Raw genomic sequence first — 21,785 nt, forward strand, 5'->3', positions numbered from 1 at the left:
TAAGATCTAGGATGGATAAATATGCTCCCTGAGAACACAGGAAGCACAAAACCACCCTGATTTTAAGAAAGTTTTTTTATGCACTTGTCAAGCAAAATGCCTTCAATGATCTATCTAAAAAAACAAAAGCAAGCAATGAAAAATTTATTGCAAGGGCTCAGGTACAGGAGTACATTAGAGGCATACAACATAAAATTCTCTCTCATGGTAGGGAAGCATGCCATGGAATGTCTATGGGTGTCAGTGGACAGCACCTGGCCTGCCTTGCCGTGGAAAACTGCCATAATTTAACGCTGTACGTCCCTAATGTGCCCATGGCCCAGGGGGTTTACTTCATAACACTTTATAAGAATTATAAAAAAAGGGGCTAAAGGGCTTTAAAGGCAAGAGCATCTTTACATGTCTGACAGCTATCATCACAAATCTATACATACTGTTTTGGAGAAAACCTTCAAGTATCCTCAAAATAGGTTTTAAATATGGGATTGACGGTGATGGAGACTGAGCAAACATTAAAAAAATGAGCACAATCCAGTGGTCCCAGTATTACCTTCGGAAGTAATAAAATCGGCAGAAAACCGGAGAGTGGGTGGACTCATCGCCCTTCTTGGTGCGGATCAGTCGGCATTCTCTGCACTTCTGTATATTTGGCCCAATCTCGCAGCAAGAGTCATCCTGCAAGAAGGATTCCCCAGTCTGCTTGAGTTTCTTCACTTTCCTCCAGTCTTTTAATACTGAACGAGGTATGCCAGCTGAAAGTACAACACAACAAACATCATCACAGAATAGAGATAAGGGTGCCATCCACATGTGCTGCATCAGCTGCTAATGAGGAAGAGGTTAGCAGGAAAGCAACATTTGCCATTTCCAAGGATAAGACCCAGCACGCATCATAAGCAAACTAATTATTCTGAGGAAATCAGCAATTTCAGTGATTATAATGAAAGTTCATGGTGATGCTCTGTCACCGGCCAGCTGCTCTGGAACCCACAACTATCCAGCTCCTCCATTAAATAAATTTTAGATACAGGATATTTTCATCCAAAGATCTTTTAAAACTAATAGAAATATAAACACTGCTTCCACTGTACTCTAGCAACTGGCATTTTCAGATGTAGACTCATAATATGTGGTTTAAGAACTCTCAGAGTCACTAACACACAATAGGTGAAAAGATCAGGAGTTTTCACTTAAGTTGGCCATAGACTGAGCGATTACCTTTCCTGCAACCACAGCCATCCCCCGCCTGGTGAACACAGTGATTACTATAATAGCAGCTAGTAGTAAATCGCATTCAAAATCCTACAGGCTGGTTTTACCCAAGCTGATAGATCGATCAACATGGGTACATTCAGCTGGCCCATGCATGGTTTGAATCTTGGCCAGTCCCTGTTGAACTGGCCAAGATTTGAACCCTCTATGGTCAGCTGTAGTTGGCAGTATCAAGGTAAATGCAGAGGCTGATATATTTGGTTTTTGAACTGACAAAGACCCACCTGATTTGCATACTTGTTCCAGGTCTCTAGACAGCATCACAGACAACTCGCTTTTTCTAAAGAGTTCAGCAATGGCCGCCTCCATACACACTATACTGTCAAAAGTATTGAGACACCCTTCCAAATCATTGAATTCAAGTGTTCCAATCACCTCCATGGTCACAGGTGTATAAAATAAAGCACCTAGGCATGCAGACTGCTTTTACAAACACTTGTGAAAGAATGGGCCGCTCTCAGGAGCTCAGTGAACTCAAGCGTGGTACCGTGATAGGTTGTCACCTGTGCAATAAGTCCATCCGTGAAATTTCTTCAATACTAAATATTCCACGGTCAACTGTTAGTGGTCTTATAACAAAGTTGAAGCAACTGAGAACAGCAGCAACTCAGCCACGAAGTGGTAGGTCACGTAAAATGACAGAGCGGGGTCAGTGCCTGAAGCGCACGGGACGTAGACGTCGCCAACAGTCTGCAGTCAATAGATAAAAACCTTCAAACTTCGTGTGGCCTTCAGATTAGCACAACAGTGCGTAGAAAGCTTCATGGAATGTGTTTCCATGGTCGAGCAGCTGCCTTATAGCACCAAGTGCAATGAAATGCAGTGGTGTAAAGCATGCTGCCACTGGACTCTAGAGCAGTGGAGATGTGTTCTCTGGAGTGACAAATCATGCTAATCTGTCTGGAAATCCGATGAACATGTCTGGGTTTGGCAGTTTTCAGGAGATTGATGCTTGCCTGACTGCATCGTGCCAAGTGTAAAGTTTGGTGGAGGGGGATTATGATGTGGGGTAGTTTTTCAGGGGTTGGGCTTGGTCCCTTAGGTCCAGTGAAGGGCATTCTTAAGGTGTCAGCATATCAAGACATTTTGGACAATTTCATACTCCCAAATTTGTGGGAACAGTTTTGGGATGACCTCTTCCTGTTCCAACAGGACTGCGTACCAATGCACAAAGCATGGTCTATAAAGACATGGATGAATGAGTTTGGGGTGGAGGAACTCTCCTGACCTCAACTCGATAGAACACCTTTGGGATGAATTAGTGCAGAGACTGAGAGTCAAGCCTTCTCATCCAACATCAGTGCCTGACCTCACAAATGCACTTCTGGAAGAATGGTCAAACATTGCCTTAGACACACTCCTAAATCTCATGGACTGCTTTCCCAGAAGAATTGAAGCTGTTATAGCTGCAAAGGATGGGCCAACTCAATATTGAACCCTACCCTATGGACTAAGACTGGGATGCCATTAAAGTTCATACTTTTGGCAATATAATGCATCTTTCAGTACAAATTGTCCTTTAAAGACAGAGGACCACCATGACAGGAATGGTAGCCACTGCATTCCTCTCATCATAGGTGTTCTTTAGTCATTCCATTCAAAGATGTTTAAATTATGACTTGAGGAAAATCAAGTAAACTGTATGAGCCATTAGTGCTTGACATCCGTTCCCCTATCATGGAATCCCTCTCCCCCTGCAGCTGTCTATGCAAAATAAAACAAATATAAATTCAGCAAGAGGAAGACTACTTCCTCATCAATGTTGATGAACCTCAATCCCATCTCTACAGAAACTGATGATGACCTTAGATCTGCTTCTGTAGAACAGACAGCTGTACACATGGACCGAAAGATGAACAGTTCCTACTGAATCAGAAGATTTTTGGTCAGTGTGATGAACAATTGTCCTAAGAAGCATCCTCTCAAAGGGCTGTCTTCATCTGTATGTTTAGTTTTACAAAACTTACTTTAGAGATATATTGAAACCAGTGCACCCAGTCGTATAAACGTGAAATCCCCACTCAATACAGTTTTAGCACACCAAATAGGAAGATTTATTTTGCCTTAATAGTATGTTAACAAATGGGAAGCGTTGTAGGAGCAAGCAGGCAACACTTGCATGGTGGCTGGTGGGGGGAATTTTTTAACTTACTGCAGGCTCTTTTCTCTAGCAGTTCATTGGAATACAAAGCATACCTCTGGGTATCTGCTCTACCTGTAGGTGGTTGGACACTCATCCTAGGTTCACACCTGTGTGATTTGGTGGCCCACGTTTCAGTGGCCATCGCAGCCCATTCATTTGAAAGGGGCTACCATGCCTGCGTTTCCTGCAACAAAGGTGCTTGTACCTTTTTAAAAACACACAGGGAAATCGCATGGTGCTTTTGAGCATGCGATTTCCCTGCAGTTCCAACAACCACAAAGGCACTGCAGGTTAAGATGCATGGGAGTGCCATTAACAGCAAATGTCAGCCCCACATATCTTTAAGAACAGCGTGATTTCCACACCGCAATCACCTGCACAGTGGGAACCTGAGTAAATCAAACTGCGTATCTCCTTCTAGAGGCTATAACCCCCAACACATGCATTGGCATCCACACAAAAGAACTTGGTAAGGAAAGGAGTTGAAAACCAAGATGTGGCTTTGCATACCTTGGAGATAAATCGTTTGCAGAAGGACTAGGATACACCTACCACTTTGGGATTACTTTGATGTATGCAAGGGTAAAGCCACTTAGAGAAACCATGGTTTTTGATTTGTCCATTGTTCAAACTCCTATACCAGCCATTTTCAAAACAGAGGTTAGTGAAACCCTATGGTTCCTTCAGAAGTTGCTAGTAGTTCCATTATCTTTGGCTGATTGACCTCCCATCTGAAGGTGCCTGCATAGTTTTAGAGCTAGTGCTACTTGGCAGAGCAAGTATCACACCAGTGATCTTTTTAGCTGTCTGTAAGGTTGGCATTCTGACTACTAGTGAAAGGAGGGCATTTTTCCCACTGACTACCCTTGTGAGGGGCATTTTTTGCCATGGACTCCAAATGAATTGGTTTTTGCAGGGGTTGCCAAAGACCTGGAAATTATTTTGATGTTTCGTTTTTGTGGTAAGACGGTTGAAATGGCTGTCCTAGAGCCAAAGCATATAACCAGAGGTCTTCTGTGTTCCGCAATGAACACTGGAAGAAAACTATTATTGTGGCTGTGTGTAGGCCACATAGGGGAAGAACATGGGCACAGGCCTGTTTAAAGAACAGGACACTTCTGTGCTTGAGTGTAGGCAACACAGGGGAAGAACATGGGCACAAGCCTGTTTGAAGAATAGGATGCTTTTGTTTAAATAAAAAAAAAAAAAAAAAACGAAAAACAAAACCTATTGAATAACCATTGGAATGCACTGAAGGATAATGTCAGCTGCAGCAACACACCTCAGCACATCTTTGCCTTCATCACATTTATATCCATTAAACTTACAGTGGGTGACTAATGAAAAAATTAGCCACGTGAAAGTGGCCAGATTAACGATATAAATTAGCGACCGCTCACTCTGCTCCTGACAAGCCATTTATTTCTGCATGCATCCATTTATTACACGGTTTTCACGTCAACAACTTAATTGCAGAGCTCTGTAATGTAACTGCCCACGGTACAGAAATAGCTGTGGCTCGGCTATATTTCCAGCAGCACTCAAGTTCACAGACACCGAAAACAGCCTGCAGTAAGACAAACAGTCCACTGAATAATTTCATGAGTCTGAGCTGAGCCTCGAGCACGCATCAGTGCCAGAGCGGCCTGTAAAAACATGGCAATCACTGACTCATGAACTGAAGGGGGGGAGGGGGAGGCCGATGAATGTCGCTCCAGTAACAGTCTGTCTTTGCTTAAGATTTAATTGCAAATCCCCAAATATGAAAAGATGTTAGTAATTTAACACTCAGTTCAAGTGCGGTTATAAAGGGGGGGGGGGGGGATTAATATGCTGCATGTATGACATGGTGGGTGTTCTTTGAAGCTGGAGCATGTCACAAAGCCTCTATTGGACGTCCCTGGAACATAAGGGCTGCTGAGTTTCAATGTAAATAAGACAGGGTAGAAGCTATAAGCATTCATTATATACAAGTCAGATTCTGTTCGTTGGAGACTGACAGCTGTGCAGACACACTGCTACCAGCCCTCAATAACACCATATGACAGGAGAACATGCCGACATACTGTAAAACCAACCACAAGCATGAATGAGTGATTTAATACCTCTAATGCCATGTAAAGGATCTCAGCTAAAACAAGCAAGCAGAGACTTGATACATAACTTGCAGTTATTCAAAACAACCGGGACACTTGCCTGGGGATTCACAAAAGTTTAGCCATCCCAGCTTGTAATGTGCTATTTTTCAGAAGTCCACAATGTACTGACTATCTAGAATTTTCTACAGAATCAATGCAGGATGTGAAAATGTTCTCTGCAAGAATTACAAAATACACCTAGTGTGAGCCGATGCCAACACAGGCGTTGGGTTGGGCACTGGATATGACTGGAAAATCCATCTTGCAGCCAGTTACTACCAATCCCAAAACTGAAGGCTTAACCCCTTCACTATCAGAGCCATTTTTGCATTTTTTTAGGTTTTAAAAATCATTACATATGTCCAGAAAGTAAACACCTAGAACACAACTGGCAGTAGTTCAAATTTTTTTGTTACAGGATATTAGCGCAATGCTTTAGGAAACACAACATTTCAGCAAAAAAACTATTTTAGGGCACACATAAAATTCTCCAATTTAAAACATAAAAGATGAGGTCACGCTGAGTAGATACCAAACGTGTAAAACCTTGCGCCTGTGAAGTAGCGAACTGCAGTACACTAGATTTTCTATAGGGAATGCTTTAAAAACCTCTACAGGTCATCAGTAGAGAGTTAGGCTGGCCATACACTATACAATTTTCCTGAGATTTTTGGTTTAGATTTACCAAAAACCATATAATATGAGGTCAGAATTAACAACACTTTCAATTGCATCCAATTAGGCAGGCTCTTGCACTACATAGTTGAAGGTAAATCTGAAGGAAATTGGACAGAAAATTGTATAGTGTATGGCCAGGCTTACCCAGCAACTCTGGTGCTAGAATTATTGCTCATGCTCTGACACCCGGCGATATGTAAAATGTGTAGCGCAATCAACTTGTTCTGCGAAGGTAACCCTGACACGTGCATTTGCTAAGCAAGCACTTTAGCCGTGTCCCTCCCTGCTAAGTCCTCCTAGGTATGGGTTCCCACATCCACCAATAGTGAGGTGGAGCAGGCAAGTGCACCAAATCTCTTTCATAATTGTGGTCCTGGGTTTAAGGAATCCAGTAACGATGTGAAGATCCATAGCGGTATATGAAAGCACCGCTAGGTGCCAGTAGTTGACTCTCTGATGCCACTTTACAGGCTAAACTTCACTACATGTTCAACTTTAGAGCTGAACTCCAGGTATATGTAATAAAATAAATTTGATATGATATTTTTTTCTTAATGCAAGCAGTTTAAATACCTGAATTGGACTTGGTATCAACGTCTTATATTAGGGAAAGGAGAGGGAAAGCAGCATGAAAAGTCAATTACTTGTGCTGAAGTTCAAGGGGTATGCTGATAGGAGAGTGCAGAATGAGAGACAAACTCATTCTGCTGCTCCTCCTTTCATTGTCCACACAGACACAAAGACCTGTAGGTGTTACTTAACTGCAGCAAGGACAATATAGCCACTGTTCACACCAATGTGGCTAACATCTGACTGCTTTGTGACTTGCTGCCACTTCAATCATACAGCTCAGTGCATGTTGCAAGCAAGTCACACAAGTAGTGCACAATCCTTTTCTAAAGTCGCTACGACATGCGTTGCAGCTATTAGAACAGGGTTCCAGGGAACCAGAACATTGGATGCGACTTGTCATGCAATGTTAACCGCTGCCCGACCGCCCTGTAGCAGAAATACTGCTACAGGGCAGCACGGGTGCACAAAACCACATATATATGCGATTCTGCATTTCCGGGTAGGGGGTGCATGCGCGAGGCGCCACGGCTGTCAATCACCGGGTCCCAGCCAGTGATAACTCGCCGGCGCCCAGCGATTACAAAGGATCTCCGATGCTTACAGTGAAACACACAGACACCGCCCCATAGCAACACACACCTAGCACACAGTTATCATTTTGATCGCCCCTTACTTATCACTGTACTGATGTCACTGGGGATGTCAGTGACACTAAGTCAGTTCCCCCCAGTAGCAGAATGTCCGCTGCAGTCCTGCTATAAGCCGCTGATCGCTGCCACTACTAGTAAAGAAAAAAAAAATCCCAGTATATATACCGCCATTTGTAAACGCTATAACTTTCACATAAAACAATTAATTTACATGCCTTGGGAATTTTTTTTTAGCAAAGACATAGTAGAATACATTTTGGCCTACATTTATGACGAAATTTGATTTTTAATTTTTTTTTTTTTTACTGGACAGGTTTGTTTAATAGCAAAATGTCAAAGTTATTTTTTTTCTCAAAATTATCAGGCTGTTTTTTTATAGCGCAAAAAATAAAAACCACACAGGCGATCAAAAACCACCGAAAGAAAGCTCAATTTGTGGGGGAAAAAAGGACGTACATTTCATTTGGGTGCAGCGTTGTATGACCGTGCAATTGTCAGTTACAGCAGTGCAGCGCCGAAATGCAAAAAAAATGGCCTGGTCAGGAAGGGGGTAAATCCTCAGGAGGGCAAGTGGTTAAAGTAGCAGGTGACATGACAAGTCACATTAGTGTGAACCAGGGCTAAGTCTCCTGCTCTAGGAGACAGTTGTCCATCATAAAACTGGATGGACACAAACCCTCCTGAAGATAAGAGCTCCCTGTGTATTCTTGGTGCAAATTCAACTGTTTGTCTAGAAATCAGCCCAACGTTTCTGATTTAGAAAAGAAATAAAAAAAGAAACCATGCCATTGTGATGCAATATGGATGGCTTCCAGGAACAGGCAAACAAAGGAAACTGAGCACTTGTATAAACAAAAACACATGAAAGCCTCGTTTCAAGGTTAGAGAACATACTTACAGCTGGTACTGTTGCTCTGTAACTTTAGTTTGCTTTTTTCCTTGGCACTCCGGCTAAGAATACCATTGGGTTTTATTTCGTCCTCTTTGTCTGTGTCACCTTTTCGCCTTTGCATATCATTTTGCTTCTTTTTGTATGTTGGCTTGGGCTGACGTTTCAGCCTTTGTCCAGACTTGCTCTCGCTTTCATCTGAGTCCTCGCTTTCCGAGCCAGATTCATAAGTCCTTTTCACCCTCCTCCTTGTAAGCCTATCCTCCTTGGGAGACTTGTCGTCCTGGGCTCGAAGATCCAGGTTATTCTGCAGCTCGCTAGAGGTCGAAGCAATCAAATTTACAGTACAGGGCTTAATGATTTCAGACACTATTGAGCTGCCAGCATTTTCCGGCTTATTGTTGGTGTTTTTATCTTCTTCTGAATGTCTAGTAAGCCATGCCTTTTTAAGTTTCGTGTGATAATTTGGCTGGCTGCATTGGGAGGCTTGCCCATTGCCTACAGAACTTGATGAGTTTGTGGAGCTGCAGGGTGTGCTGCTATCTGGAGAGCCTGAAGGTGGCACAGTTTGGGTTTTCACAGCACTAGTTTCTGTATCGACTGCATTAGTGCTTTTTAACTGGGCTGCAGCCAGGGCAGCCTTGTGCTTTTTTAAATGGATGAAATCACTTGACGTGGGATACAATGCATTGGGCTGAACTGCTGGCTTGCTACTTGCTGGAGTGGCTAAAGCTAAGGCGCTGACAATGCTCTCTTGAGGTTGTACCGCGGTTTGGCTTGCCGGCAATGAACTGGTGCTTTCTATCATTGTACAGACTGGGACAGCATTGGATAAAGAATAAGTTACTTCTGATCCGCTGCAACTCGAAACACTTGTGGTTGTGGGGGCAGAGGTGGTCACGTCAGTTTTTGTACTGCACATTATATTAGATCCAGGTGCAGACAAACTGGGAATGCTGTGTGAAGGAGCGTGAGAGTTCTTCTCAAACAGCACATGAGTGCTGTCTGAGTTCATAATTGGCTGGCCAATCCTTACAGTCTCTCTGGCTTCCATGGTCTTTGAGCAATCAGGTTGATTGATTCCAGCTGAGAAGCTTTCGCCAGCTCTATCCTTGGAGAGAGCCTGAGTTACTGGCGTGTTATCATACTTTGCACTAGATGGTGGGCGTACAATGACAGATGCGGTTGCAGACGGTACCTTCACATTATTTTTTTCTGGCAGCCAGTCAATTTTACTGTGGTTTTGCTTTTCGCTGCTTTTCCATACTTCCTGGATGACCTTCTCTGCATTCTTCTTGTAAGTTGTAGCACCTTCCTTAGGCTCAGGGACAAGGGTAGGTGGTTTCTGAAGCTCCTGGATCTTTCCTCCAGTACTTACAGGCTGCACTGGAGTCAAGGTGGGTGGAGAAAGATTACTGTAACTTCCTTCTTTCCTCTCCAAGCTATGGTGGATCGGAGGATGGAATACAGGTGCTCTGTGTAAGGCAGGCATGCTTCGGAGTGTGTTTGAAGACGTGATGGACAATTGGGTAGGGCTTCTACTGTCTCCTCTGTAGGATGTAATTGTGTGAGTTGCCATCTGCTGAGGAAGCTGCTCATTTAGTTTACTGCTTGGTCCATCCTCAGGTTGGTGCTTAATTAAAGGTGGTGGTTTGGACAAATAGGAATTAATAGCAGAAGAATTAGTCGAAGAAGGGCTGACATTTTGCTTTTCAGAGAAAACATTTACAGCTTCCTTGGGTGCAAATGACCTTGGTGGCTCGTTCACCACACTGTTGGATAAAGTGGTAAAATAATTACTTTGGGGCAGACTTTGAGAGACTGATGTTTTCATCTTGTATAGATCTGAGATAGGGCGCTCCACATTGTTTTCATGCTTTACCAAGTGGCTTTTGGGGCTGCAAGACACAATAGGGGTTACTCTACTATAGCTTTCCCGTTCATTTTCATGTGCTTTCATTTTCACTGAAAACGCAGTAGCCTCAATATTTTCCTGTAGGATCCTTCGGTGTTCCTCCTTGTATTTGTTTGGACGCTCTGCGGTCTCCAGTGATGACCGTTGCATCTTGGTGTGGCTCAGAACAGGTTCCATATAAAGTCTGTGGGTATGGCTATCTTTACCCGAATGTATCCGGTTGTGCTCATGCTCATTCTTCACTGGTGCTGAAGTAACTGAGCGTAAGGGTTCACTGTAGGTTTTCTTCTCTAAATCTCTGTTGAAAAAAAAAAAAAAAGAGGAAGTGTTATTATACTGTATAAAGAATATACTTAAGAAACCCATTTCATTACACAAATAAGCAGGCACCATTATCTTCCAGGAGACAAATTTAGAATTCAACACACACATGTGACCATCAGAAATCCAATTAGCTGGGAGCATTGAGATAATTGTGATATGCAAAGACACCTGCTGATTTTAGTGGTTACATAAGCAGAAGGTCTTTAAAAAGGTATACCTTATACCAGAACATTCAGGTTAACCCAGAGAGGGAGGGACACCTACTCTGAAGGCTAATCTCCAGAAAAGCAATAGCAAAATTCAGCATAGCTAACTGCTATGTATTACAAGATCAGAGAAAGTTGCACCAGAATTAAATGAAAAATGTCTAGGCCTGATCCATCCAGCCATACTGGTTGGCAATTGTGACCAGAGTTTACTTACAGTCAGGTCCATAAATATTGGGACATCGACACAATTCTAACATTTTTGGCTCTATACACCACCACAATGGATTTGAAATGAAACAAACAAGATGTGCTTTAACTGCAGACTGTCAGCTTTAATTGGAGGGTATTTACATCCAAATCAGGTGAACGGTGTAGGAATTACAACAGTTTGCATATGTGCCTCCCACTTGTTAAGGGACCAAAAGTAATGGGACAATTGGCTTCTCAGCTGTTCCATGGCCAGGTGTGTGTTATTCCCTCATTATCCCAATTACAATGAGCAGATAAAAGGTCCAGAGTTCATTTCAAGTGTGCTATTTACATTTGGAATCTGTTGCTGTCAACTCTCAAGATGAGATCCAAAGAGCTGTCACTATCAGTAAAGCAAGCCATCATTAGGCTAAAAAGACAAAACAAATCCATCAGAGAGATAGCAAAAACATTAGGCGTGGCCAAAACAACTGCTTGGAACATTCTTAAAAAGAAGGAACGCACCGGTGAGCTCAGCAACACCAAAAGACCCGGAAGAAAACAACTGTGGTGGATGACCGAAGAATTCTTTCCCTGGTGAAGAAAACACCCTTCACAACAGTTGGCCAGATCAAAAACACTCTCCAGGAGGTAGGTGTATGTGTGTCAAAGTCAACAATCAAGAGAAGACTTCACCAGAGTGAACACAGAGGGTTCACCACAAGATGTAAACCATTGGTGAGCCTCAAAAACAGTAAGGCCAGATTAGAGTTTGCCAAACGACATCTAAAAAGCCTTCACAGTTCTGGAACAACATCCTATGGACAGATGAGACTAAGATCAACTTGTACCAGAGTGATGGGAAGAGAAGAGTATGGAGAAGGAAAGGAAATGCTCATGATCCTATGCATACCACCTCATCAGTGAAGCATGGTGGTGGTAGTGTCATGGCGTGGGCATGTATGGCTGCCAATGGAACTGGTTCTCTTGTATTTATTGATGTGACTGCTGACAAAAGCAGCAGGTTGAATTCTGAAGTGTTTCGGGCAATATTATCTGCTCATATTAAGCCAAATGCTTCACAACTCATTGGACGCCGCTTCACAGTGCAGATGGACAATGACACAAAGCATACTGCAAAAGCAACCAAAGAGTTTTTTAAGGGAAAGAAGTGGAATGTTATGCAATGGCCAAGTCAATCACCTGACCTGAATCCAATTGAGCATGCATTTCACTTGCTGAAGACAAAACTGAAGGGAAAATGCCCCAAGAACAAGCAGGAACTGAAGACAGTTGCAGTAGAGGCCTGGCACAGCATCACCAGGGATGAAACCCAGCGTCTGGTGATGTCTATGCGTTCCAGACTTCAGGCTGTAACTCACTTCAAAGGATTTGCAACCAAGTATTAAAAAGTGAAAGTTTGATTTATGATTATTCTGTCCCATTACTTTTGGTCCCTTAACAAGTGGGAGGCACATATGCAAACTGTTGTAATTCCTACACCGTTCACCTGATTTGGATGTAAATACCCTCCAATTAAAGGTGACAGTCTGCAGTTAAAGCACATCTTGTTCGTTTCATTTCAAATCCACTGAAGTGGTGTATAGAGCCAAAAATGTTAGAATTGTGTCGATGTTCCAATATTTATGGACCTGAATATGAATATATATATATATATCCATATCCCCCCATCTTTCCATTATCACTATTACACACAAAAACTAGCACAACTAACAATCTGTATTGATAAAAAAAATCCTGTAATCCTCTGCACAGGCTAGGAGAGGGAAAGGCTGCTTTAGGGTCCAGTCCGATCTCTATTTCGTAGCAGTCTTCCATCTATATATGAACATGTGACAGTATGGGGATGACTTCATTAACATGTGCAGTTCCTTCTTTGTCTTGTGACAAGTTGGGCAGGGTAGGCTCCAGGAAGTCCAGAGTATGGCTGTACTGTCTGGCAAGGGTGCCAAAAAGCACTGACTGAACAGAACTGCAGATCCTTGACATGTAAAATAGTTCACAGTATGTATTTCAGTTGTCTATTTAGCTTTTTGTGTGTGGTTCAATTTTTTTTCACATGTAAACAAATAAGATGTCTGGCTTACTCTTTGTGGTGATCTGCTGATGGTTTAGATAAGGGAGGGCTTGAATGTGCAGACAGTTTGAGCGGTCGGTGAGGGTCAGCACTGGAGGGACGTACAGGAAGGTGACCCATCAGGAGACCATCTGCTGAAGTCACAGGTGTTGGCTGGTGTAACCATGGGCTTGCAGTACTCTAAGAAGTAGAAAGATGTAAGTATGCAGGTAAGCAGAACACTACAATACTTATGCATTTAAAGAAAGTCTCTATAAACATTCCTATGATGAATTTCAACAACAACTGAAAAGTCTATTCACCTAAATCTATTCAGCATGAGTTTGACATTATATGAACCAATAATGAACACAAATCATGCAGCACATTTCCATAAATCAATACTAAAACACAGCTGCTGCTTAAAACAAGGATGTAGAATGACAAGTTAATGAACGTATCCTCTTTTAACCTCGGTTATTAAAATTACCCACAAAACACCTCTATACCTACAGGACTTTTAAGGTTAAGATTTGAGCATATCTGCGAAACATGTCAAAGAATCTACCACCACTGACTTGCAAAAGCTGCGACCATCTCTTAGTAATACTGAAGCAGTGGATGGGATAGGGTCGTTTTTTTTTTAACTGGATGTGTGTGTTTGAGAGGCTTATTTGCTATATCTTTCCCGAAGTCTGCATTGTTTATCGTGGACCTTTCCATATTTCTCAATATATAACAGTTTTTACGACTTTGTTGTAGTGATGGTATATTATTTATGACACCCAAAAATTACTGTATGTATGTGTATTTTGTGGATAATCAGTCTAAGTGGGATGTGGAGTCTTGATACATTGATCAATTATTACAATCAGTTTATACAGTACTAGGAACAAGTGTCACTTCATAGCAGAAGGCATCTTTCACTTCATGCCACATAAATGTCAATAGTTCCCCCATTGAACTGCATCCTCTTCAGTGTAGGTCCATCCAAGGCACACTTTAAAATATTGATCTATTGTTTTACAACAATCTCCGTTAAAAAAAAAACAAAAAAAAACAAAAAAAAAAAACTAAAACTGCAGAAAATATTGTTCCTTCAAAGCCCACCCATATCTTATCATGGAAAAGAACATCAGCACCCACGTTAGCAGCTTGGAAGACTCTAGCGAATGGCCATACCCCTTCACAAGGCCACATATTCCAGTAGAGCTGAATTTCATAAATGTGGGCGGTTTTCCTCAACTTCCACTACCTCAGAATGAGGTTAGATATCTTACGGGGGGTGTCTAAAGGGTGCTCATAGGGCGGGTAATATTTTGTTATGTCCCTCTTTTTCCGTTTGTGGTTTTTTCTTTTTTTTTTTTCCCTTTCATGTAATGTGAATTTCTAATTAAAAAAGCCCAACCTTAACATATCTATACTTACCTTTGCAGCTTCCTAACGCTCCTCCTGTTGCAGTCACCACAAAATATCATGGGTAAGCTCCATGTTGGAGCTTACAAAGGGCTTTTGAATTCACCCACTTTGTCATCTGCTGGTGTTGGGGCCTGGGAACTGGTGACTTAAGGCCAAACCCTGCAAGATGAGGTGACATGCTTCCCAAACACCAGATATTTTGCAGCTGCTGCAACAAGGGAAGTATCAGTGAGGGAGCACTATGGAGTATAAATGGGTGAAGGAGGAGCAGGCCATAGGTGCCTACAAGCACTAGACAGCGGCCAGCCTACACAATGTGACCATATAAATGGGTGAAGGAGGAGCAGGCCATAGGTGCCTACAAGCACTAGACAGCGGCCAGCCTACACAATGTGACCATATAAATGGGTGAAGGAGGAGCAGGCCATAGGTGCCTACAAGCACTAGACAGCGGCCAGCCTACACAATGTGACCATATAAATGGGTGAAGGAGGAGCAGGCCATAGGTGCCTACAAGAACTAGACAGCGGCCAGCCTACACAATGTGACAACAATAATTATGCAAATATAACAGCTCAGCAATCGTATGCTTGTGGCTATGCAGTAGAAAGTGGGGAACATTCAGGAATCAGCTTGTACAGCAGCCAGTACAAAAAAAATGTATGCAGCTTGAGCAGTCAGACTGCTGAGCTTTGTATAAATGTAGGACCCTTCCCTGATCTAACTATAAATGGCCAAATTTGGTGCAGGTCCACTTATGTCTGTTATCTCCTTCTGTATGTTTATGTAGTCCTTCCAGAACAGCTGTCTCACTTCTTTACCTGTGTGTTACACTGCTATATAAAATGTATGCAGAGTTTCGTGCTAACCTCTGAATAATTCAGTCACGGCTTTTATTTTCACAAAACTACTGCTATGCGCATGAAAGCCTTGTGTAGGAGACACTTCGGATTAAAGGTGGGTAATTCAATCCCAAATCCATGTTTGGTTTTGACTAGAAATGCACTAAGCTCTGTAGGCCTCATCAATATATTCAAGTCAGACCTGCTTCAGTCTGTTTTTCAGAGTGTTCCTGTGATTCATAACACAGAACGGTTAAAGGAAAGTGATATATGACTACATATGGAAAATATGCATGTTATAAATTATCCCAGCCAGATGTTTACATTGGCCTGTCTTTCCAGAAGGATGCTATTATATCCAAGCTATACCTCATGCCAGGCTTTTTATTTCCACTTTCCTTTACATAGCAGTTCATGTTCAGGGCCACAAACCTTGCAGAAATCATCCTGGTATGGGAGCAGGGAGTGTGCAGCACAATGCTGAAAACCTGTTTATTTTCTTACAATGATCACTTCTGACCTCTTCACATGTCCCACAGATACCATCTGGGTAATCTCAAACCTGACCAGTGATGACTTCTACGAATAATGGTTTTTCCCCTGTTACATACACATCACAACAAAGTGGGAAGACTGCTCAACCTCACCAACCGTGTTTTTATCTGCTGAAGAGAACAGGTTATCTTGATACTTAACGGTTATAAGCAAATGTTTCTTCACTGGCTATGGCTACCCACAGACTTAAGGACCGTACAAGCCAGATGTGAGGTTGATTATTTTTGTCATTTACAAATATCCAGGAATTTATGAAGACATTTAAAATAACAGCAGTCAATGTACACACTTGGAACGTTTGTTAAACCAGTGTGCACGGTGGGGTTACTTTCCTATAGTCTTATAACAAAGGGTGACATAAAAAGAGGTTGAGAAATGTCGGGCCAGGTCAGTGAAAGAAATGTGAAAAAAGCAAGCCATAGACATCAGAGAAGTTCTTCTGGCACAGATTCAGCCACTAAAATGAAAGCTGAGATGGACTAAGCCTTCCTGTTTAGTCTGTGAAGGAGGGAGATGTAGGCACCTCTAAAATGTTCAGAAGATTGTCACAGCAAGGTTTTCTAACCAGTCCAATTTCTTTCTTACCCAAGATCTGGGAGGAACTGTCTGCAATGTCCCACAGACATAATATCATAGCCAAATCCAGCTGAGACTATCATGTATGATCTATGGGCACATTACAGGGTTTTTTTTTCCTCTCTCAACAAGACAGGATTGCTTAAGGAGTAAAAGTAAAATATGACATGGCAGGAAAGAAACAGTCTGACATGGTAAAATGTAAAGGTCAGAACATCAACATATAACAATGTACATTGTACAATGATACATAGCAGCTTTGGCAGAGTAGTTAGCTTCAAAACAAACCACAAAGTTACCAATTCGTTCAGGATGAGGAAATACCTTGTCCAGCACAGTGAGGCCCAGAGAAAAAGGGGAATTGGGGGAAAAGGAGGAAAAAAGAAAAAGGAAAGGGGGGCGGGAGAGATATGTAGGTGCCTGCAGTGAAAAGGAGGGTAGCAACAAAAGGGACCATTCGTCCTCATGCCATAGGAGATGTAACCAGGTCCTGCACAGTATAGTCACCCATTGGGAAGTCCATGGGAGTAAAACTTTATTGTACTTCCAATGGCAGCCACAATTGATGTAGGTAAGTTTGTACAGTGACCAACGCTGCATTAACTATGGCCACTCAGGAAGACAGGAGTAGAAAGCAGTAGAAGTGCATTTACATAGAATTTTCTTTTTAGCATAATACAAGTAGGAGATCAACAATTTAGCATGGTGAGATCACTGGGTGTCCTCATGAATCCCAAGTAAAGCCAATTCCTGAGAGATTGGAAGAATCTATTGTAGCCTAAAATCAATGAGCTCAAAAACATCAGAGCAGAAAGAGGACAGCTTATGGCAGTCTCAACACATAAGTAGGTGCCCAGGTGAATACGACAACATGGTAAATTCTATGGAGTCTGACGGTAGTATAGTGTACTCTAGGCAAGAATTTAGTCTGTATCAACTTGTCTTTAAAGGAAATTACCAATCTTCCCAATCACCCTTATTCAAAGATAGGATATCAGCAGTCCAGGGTACCTCATTTTACAGTTTTAGATTAGGAGTAGGGAAAAGCAAGATGTACCCCTGATAGGAAGATTTCCCCTCACTTCCTGATCCAGTACAAAAAAATTTAAACAAAAACGTCAAATTCTAAGCCAAATGGCCTAAAGAGTAAATAAAAAAAATTGAGTTGCATTCCCATTCAAGGTGGCCTTTCAAATCTCACAATATACTAGAGATGTATGTATGTATGTATGTATGTATGTATGTATATATATATGAATGAGAGGAGAAAAAAAAGTTTGCCAGGTTGCCCAGAGATGTTGTATAAAGTTGTGTTATCTCTAGGAGTAACAATTAGCAATTCCAGAGTAGGAACCACTAAACCTGGCCATACGCTGATTGAAATTCGACTTTACCAGCAGACACTGTCCAATTTCAATTGTGTGTGTGTTCCCCTGCACGATAGACCATTTGATTTCTGTCAAAAGAGACATGTTGGAAAATGTTCCATCAGAGGATGCATCCAATCCATTATAGACAGTGATCGGTGTATTCAGACAGCTGCTGGTACCTCTGTCAGAATGCAATGTCCCGGCAGGGAGGGAACTCTCTAGCTACCTCATTTGTGTGGATAAAGGATTTCATTTTCTTCTAGCAGGAGGGCTGAAACATATGGCCTGCTTAATTATCTCCTACAGCTCTTGTCAAACATTAGAAGTCCATGTGGACAAAATCCAACTGCTAAACTTTAGATGTTGGATACATATGTAAAAATTAAAAAATCAACTAATACATGTACAAAGTCTCTGCAATGATAGTTTACAGACAGCTCTAACAAAAGCTTCATTTCACAGACACCAAATCTGATGATGAATAAAATCATACAGGTTAATGTTCACTGGACTTAGTAAACAAGGAGCAGCTGTGTTCACTTCAATCATCCAATCATGTGCAAGCATTTTTTTTTTTTTTTTAAATTTCACATAACTGAGTATTCCAAGAGAACACAACTGTACTCTGTCTACTAGGCTCAATGGGCAATCCCTTTGCTCAGTGAAGATATCTACTCCCTTAATAAATTAACCCTATGGACCTATAACAATAACCTATCAATACACATCTGGTAAGCAACATTTCTTAAAGTAATATCCAAAACCAAAAATTAATATATTGCAGTCTACCATTCATTAGATGTGGTGGCTGCATTAGGTTTTCTTTTTGTTTAAATTTTTCACCTGGTGATCTGGCCAGTAACACATCGCCTTTATTAAAGTGCTTCCACTCTGGATGAAGTAGAACTGGGGGCACCTTTGGACAACAGCACTGTCAGTCTGGGGGCAGGGGAGTGTTAGATGAACTAGCAGATTTAGATACACTAATAAATTGATGCTGAACTCCAGCTGACGCTTTTTAAGCTGTTACAGCAGTTTTTTTTTCCTTTTGGGATAAAGGTTTTACATAAATAAAAACTGAACATCGTAAGCACCCCTCAGTAGTAAATGATTTGCCTCAACCCTGTAACTGATACATCTTTGAAACAGCTTGTTCTGATGAAAAGCAACAGACTTGCTTTCCAGATCACCAGGTGGAAAGAGCCTAGAAAACCTAATGTAGCCACCACATCTAATAATTGGTAAGCTGTAATATAATAAGTTTGATTTTAGGTTTAATACTGCTTTAATTTCTTCTCATAAGAACTATAAACAAGTAAAGGTTTAATTTGGGCTGGAAGGCAATAGATTTAATAAAGTATTATTTGGGAAGTGAAGTACTGAATTACAGGCTGTGAACTAACAGTTTTTGGTAAAAATGGATCATTTAATTACTTTGTATACAAGCAAAGCTTTTTAGATTTAATAATGGTGTTACAGAACAATCTCCTCAACTGTATAATGCTAACCCATTCCTTTCATCCATTCTCTGAAGCCGAACTCCAGAAAGACATAAATCACACCAATTCATGAATTTAATGTTAATTAGAAAAACTTTCAAGTGTATTATTAAAAACTAGTGTGAGTACCTGATACTGAGTTGGTATCAGCCCCTTGCAATCCTCTGTACAGCAAAGATCAGACTGGAAGAGGAAGAAGCAGCACAATTGAGCTGTAGTGCTCATATGCTAACAAGGGACACGCTGACAGGATGACAGAGCACAGTGATAGAAAGATGAGCTCAGCCTGCTGCTTTTCCTTCACAGCTGAGGGAAGAACAAAACCTGTAAGGGAATCCTTACTGCAGTACAGAAAAGTCAGGTCTTGTGGTTGGCTGCGCTACCTAGCAGGGCTGTGTAACTCTCAGGACTGATACCAAAATACAAATTTACAGCAGGTTAACTAGCTTCCATGTATGTTTTTCACCTGTGTATCGAGCATTTTACATAGAGTTCAACTTTAGCCAATTATTTTATAGCCATATCTGTATTGAGACAGCCCTGGACAAACCCAGGAGCCATGGAAATATATATCTTACACAAATCTTACCCTTCTAATGGAGGCCTCTGCATTGACATGATTCTCAGGATGCACCCACTTTGAAGAAGGCAGGCCAAGGCCAGAGTAAGCATGGCTTCCATTTGGATACTGCCAGATGATTGGATAAAGTCCCAACTGGTTATACGAAGCTGGAGGGTGAGCTTGGCTGAGGAGATGAGGTGGCTGGTGCTGTAACATTTGCTGCTGTTGCTGATGTGCAAGAGCCAAGTGGCTAAGGCTGCTGGCATGTGCAGTCTCTAGCTGGGGATGCCCCCCTAGCAAAGAGCCAGGAGGCATACCAGGTAGCACCGTAGGTAGTAAGTGAGGATGGTGGACTGAATGATGCGATGTGCTGCCCAACGGATGAGCACTAATAGCAGTCATAGGCGTTTGGTTTGAGGACGATGTTAACATATGAGGGTTAGCGGTTAGTGCTGGGTGGTGGCTGTTTGGAGGTAAACATGCTCGATGAGCTGGAGAATGAAGAGCAAAATTGTGCTGGTGCAAATAAGGAGAAATGTGGTTAGCTGCAGTCTCTGGTCCAACAAGCGCTGGGTCCCTGTAAACTGTAAAATGTTCATTTTTGTCAATAATGAGTGGGCTCTTAGTAGATTCTATAGTGCTCACTCGTGCGACCACCGGATGAAAACTAGACCTGTGAATGTCGCAGTCCATTTTGCTTGAGGTCCTCACAATCCCAGAACTCTGGCTATTGTGATAGGTGGCTTTAAGTTTTAATGGATCCGGAGAATGGACAGGCCGCGTTTTTAAAACATCTGGAGAAGAATTATACTTTATTTTACTAGAGGACTCTGGCACGTGCGGCTTTGCCTTAAGAGCGTCCATAGTCTGTTTTTGAAGCCTCTTCTGTTCGTCAGTTAAGGATGTGCTACCAATAACTGAGGTATGGTGGATCTTATCCCGATCGTTAATCTCCTTATTAACCAACTGGGGTGTTTTTAACACCCCGGAAAGTGCCAAGTCGGCTTTATTGGAAGCATCATTCCAACCATGCTCAGAATCCTGCTTCTTCGTACTGGAAAAACCGACGGTGCCAAACGGCTGTTTCGGGTCGCTGACTTGCAGCTCCTTCTTGGCAGCGGGCTGTGTGTTAAACTTACTTGAAATGCTTTCCTGGGATGCTTTGTCCAAACTGTTTTCATTAGTTAAGACAATAGAATTTTTTGGCGTGGGAGGCTTACTGATCAGCGGCTCAATCTGTAAGAGTTCCGTAGTGTTCCTCTCGACCACGCTATCTGGAGCCTGTGGCTTATTGGAATTCTGCTCATAAAGTGCTGTCTGTTCGGATAGGAGAAATTGAGGGCTTTCTTTCTGGAGCGGCAAGTCAGCTGGCTTCAGCCTCTCTGCTTCAGCTTGATGCTTTTTATCCTCCTGTATCTTGTCCCAGTGAGAATGCCTATCTATTAGTGTCTGTTCCTCAGCCCCCTCGCTACTTTGGGATTTTCCTTCGTCTCCGTTTATCTTTGAAGTGTTTTTGCTTTTCAACTCATTCTCAGAATTTTGCTCTGAGGAAGAATCTATTATCCTTTTATTTGAATTTTCTGAGTCACTGCTCTCAGAGTAGTCAGAAATATTGTCTGGGCGCAGTCTTTTCAGAATTAATTTCTTCTCATCCTCCTCAGGTTTCCTCCTTTTGCTGTGGAAATGTTTGTTCCTTTTTACATTTTCTGCAAACAGAAAAAAAAAATTTAAAAAAGACATCAGTTCTCATACAGAGCCACAAAACTTGCATGTGTTTGAATTGTGAAGACACTCAGATCCAATGTTGGTTTTCCTTGTGTGACACTTATAAAGGAGTCTAGGTTTATACTGATATGTCATACCATAAGTACTAGTGACAAGGTGCCGATTTGTTGAATGGGGTAG

At 42.0% G+C, this 21,785-nt stretch overlaps 1 protein-coding gene across 2 annotated transcripts in view; it reads right to left on the reverse strand.

Annotated features, from left to right (window-relative positions):
- The window catches only part of JMJD1C (jumonji domain containing 1C), a 362,032-nt gene that overhangs the window by 40,565 nt on the left and 299,682 nt on the right, over window positions 1-21,785 (reverse strand). For both annotated transcript variants that reach the window (XM_089683212.1, XM_089683213.1), the window contains 4 exons: window positions 19,908-21,586; window positions 13,089-13,258; window positions 8,353-10,556; window positions 551-752 (listed from right to left, as the gene is read on the reverse strand). In XM_089683212.1, the coding sequence (XP_089539338.1) occupies window positions 551-752; window positions 8,353-10,556; window positions 13,089-13,258; window positions 19,908-21,586 (4,255 nt within the window). The remainder of the gene's footprint in view (window positions 1-550; window positions 753-8,352; window positions 10,557-13,088; window positions 13,259-19,907; window positions 21,587-21,785) is intronic.

The sequence above is a fragment of the Staurois parvus genome, unplaced genomic scaffold (assembly GCF_062004578.1).
Source record: "Staurois parvus isolate SC_StPar_1 unplaced genomic scaffold, SC_StPar_1.0 ptg000303l, whole genome shotgun sequence".
Classification (NCBI taxonomy): domain Eukaryota; kingdom Metazoa; phylum Chordata; class Amphibia; order Anura; family Ranidae; genus Staurois; species Staurois parvus.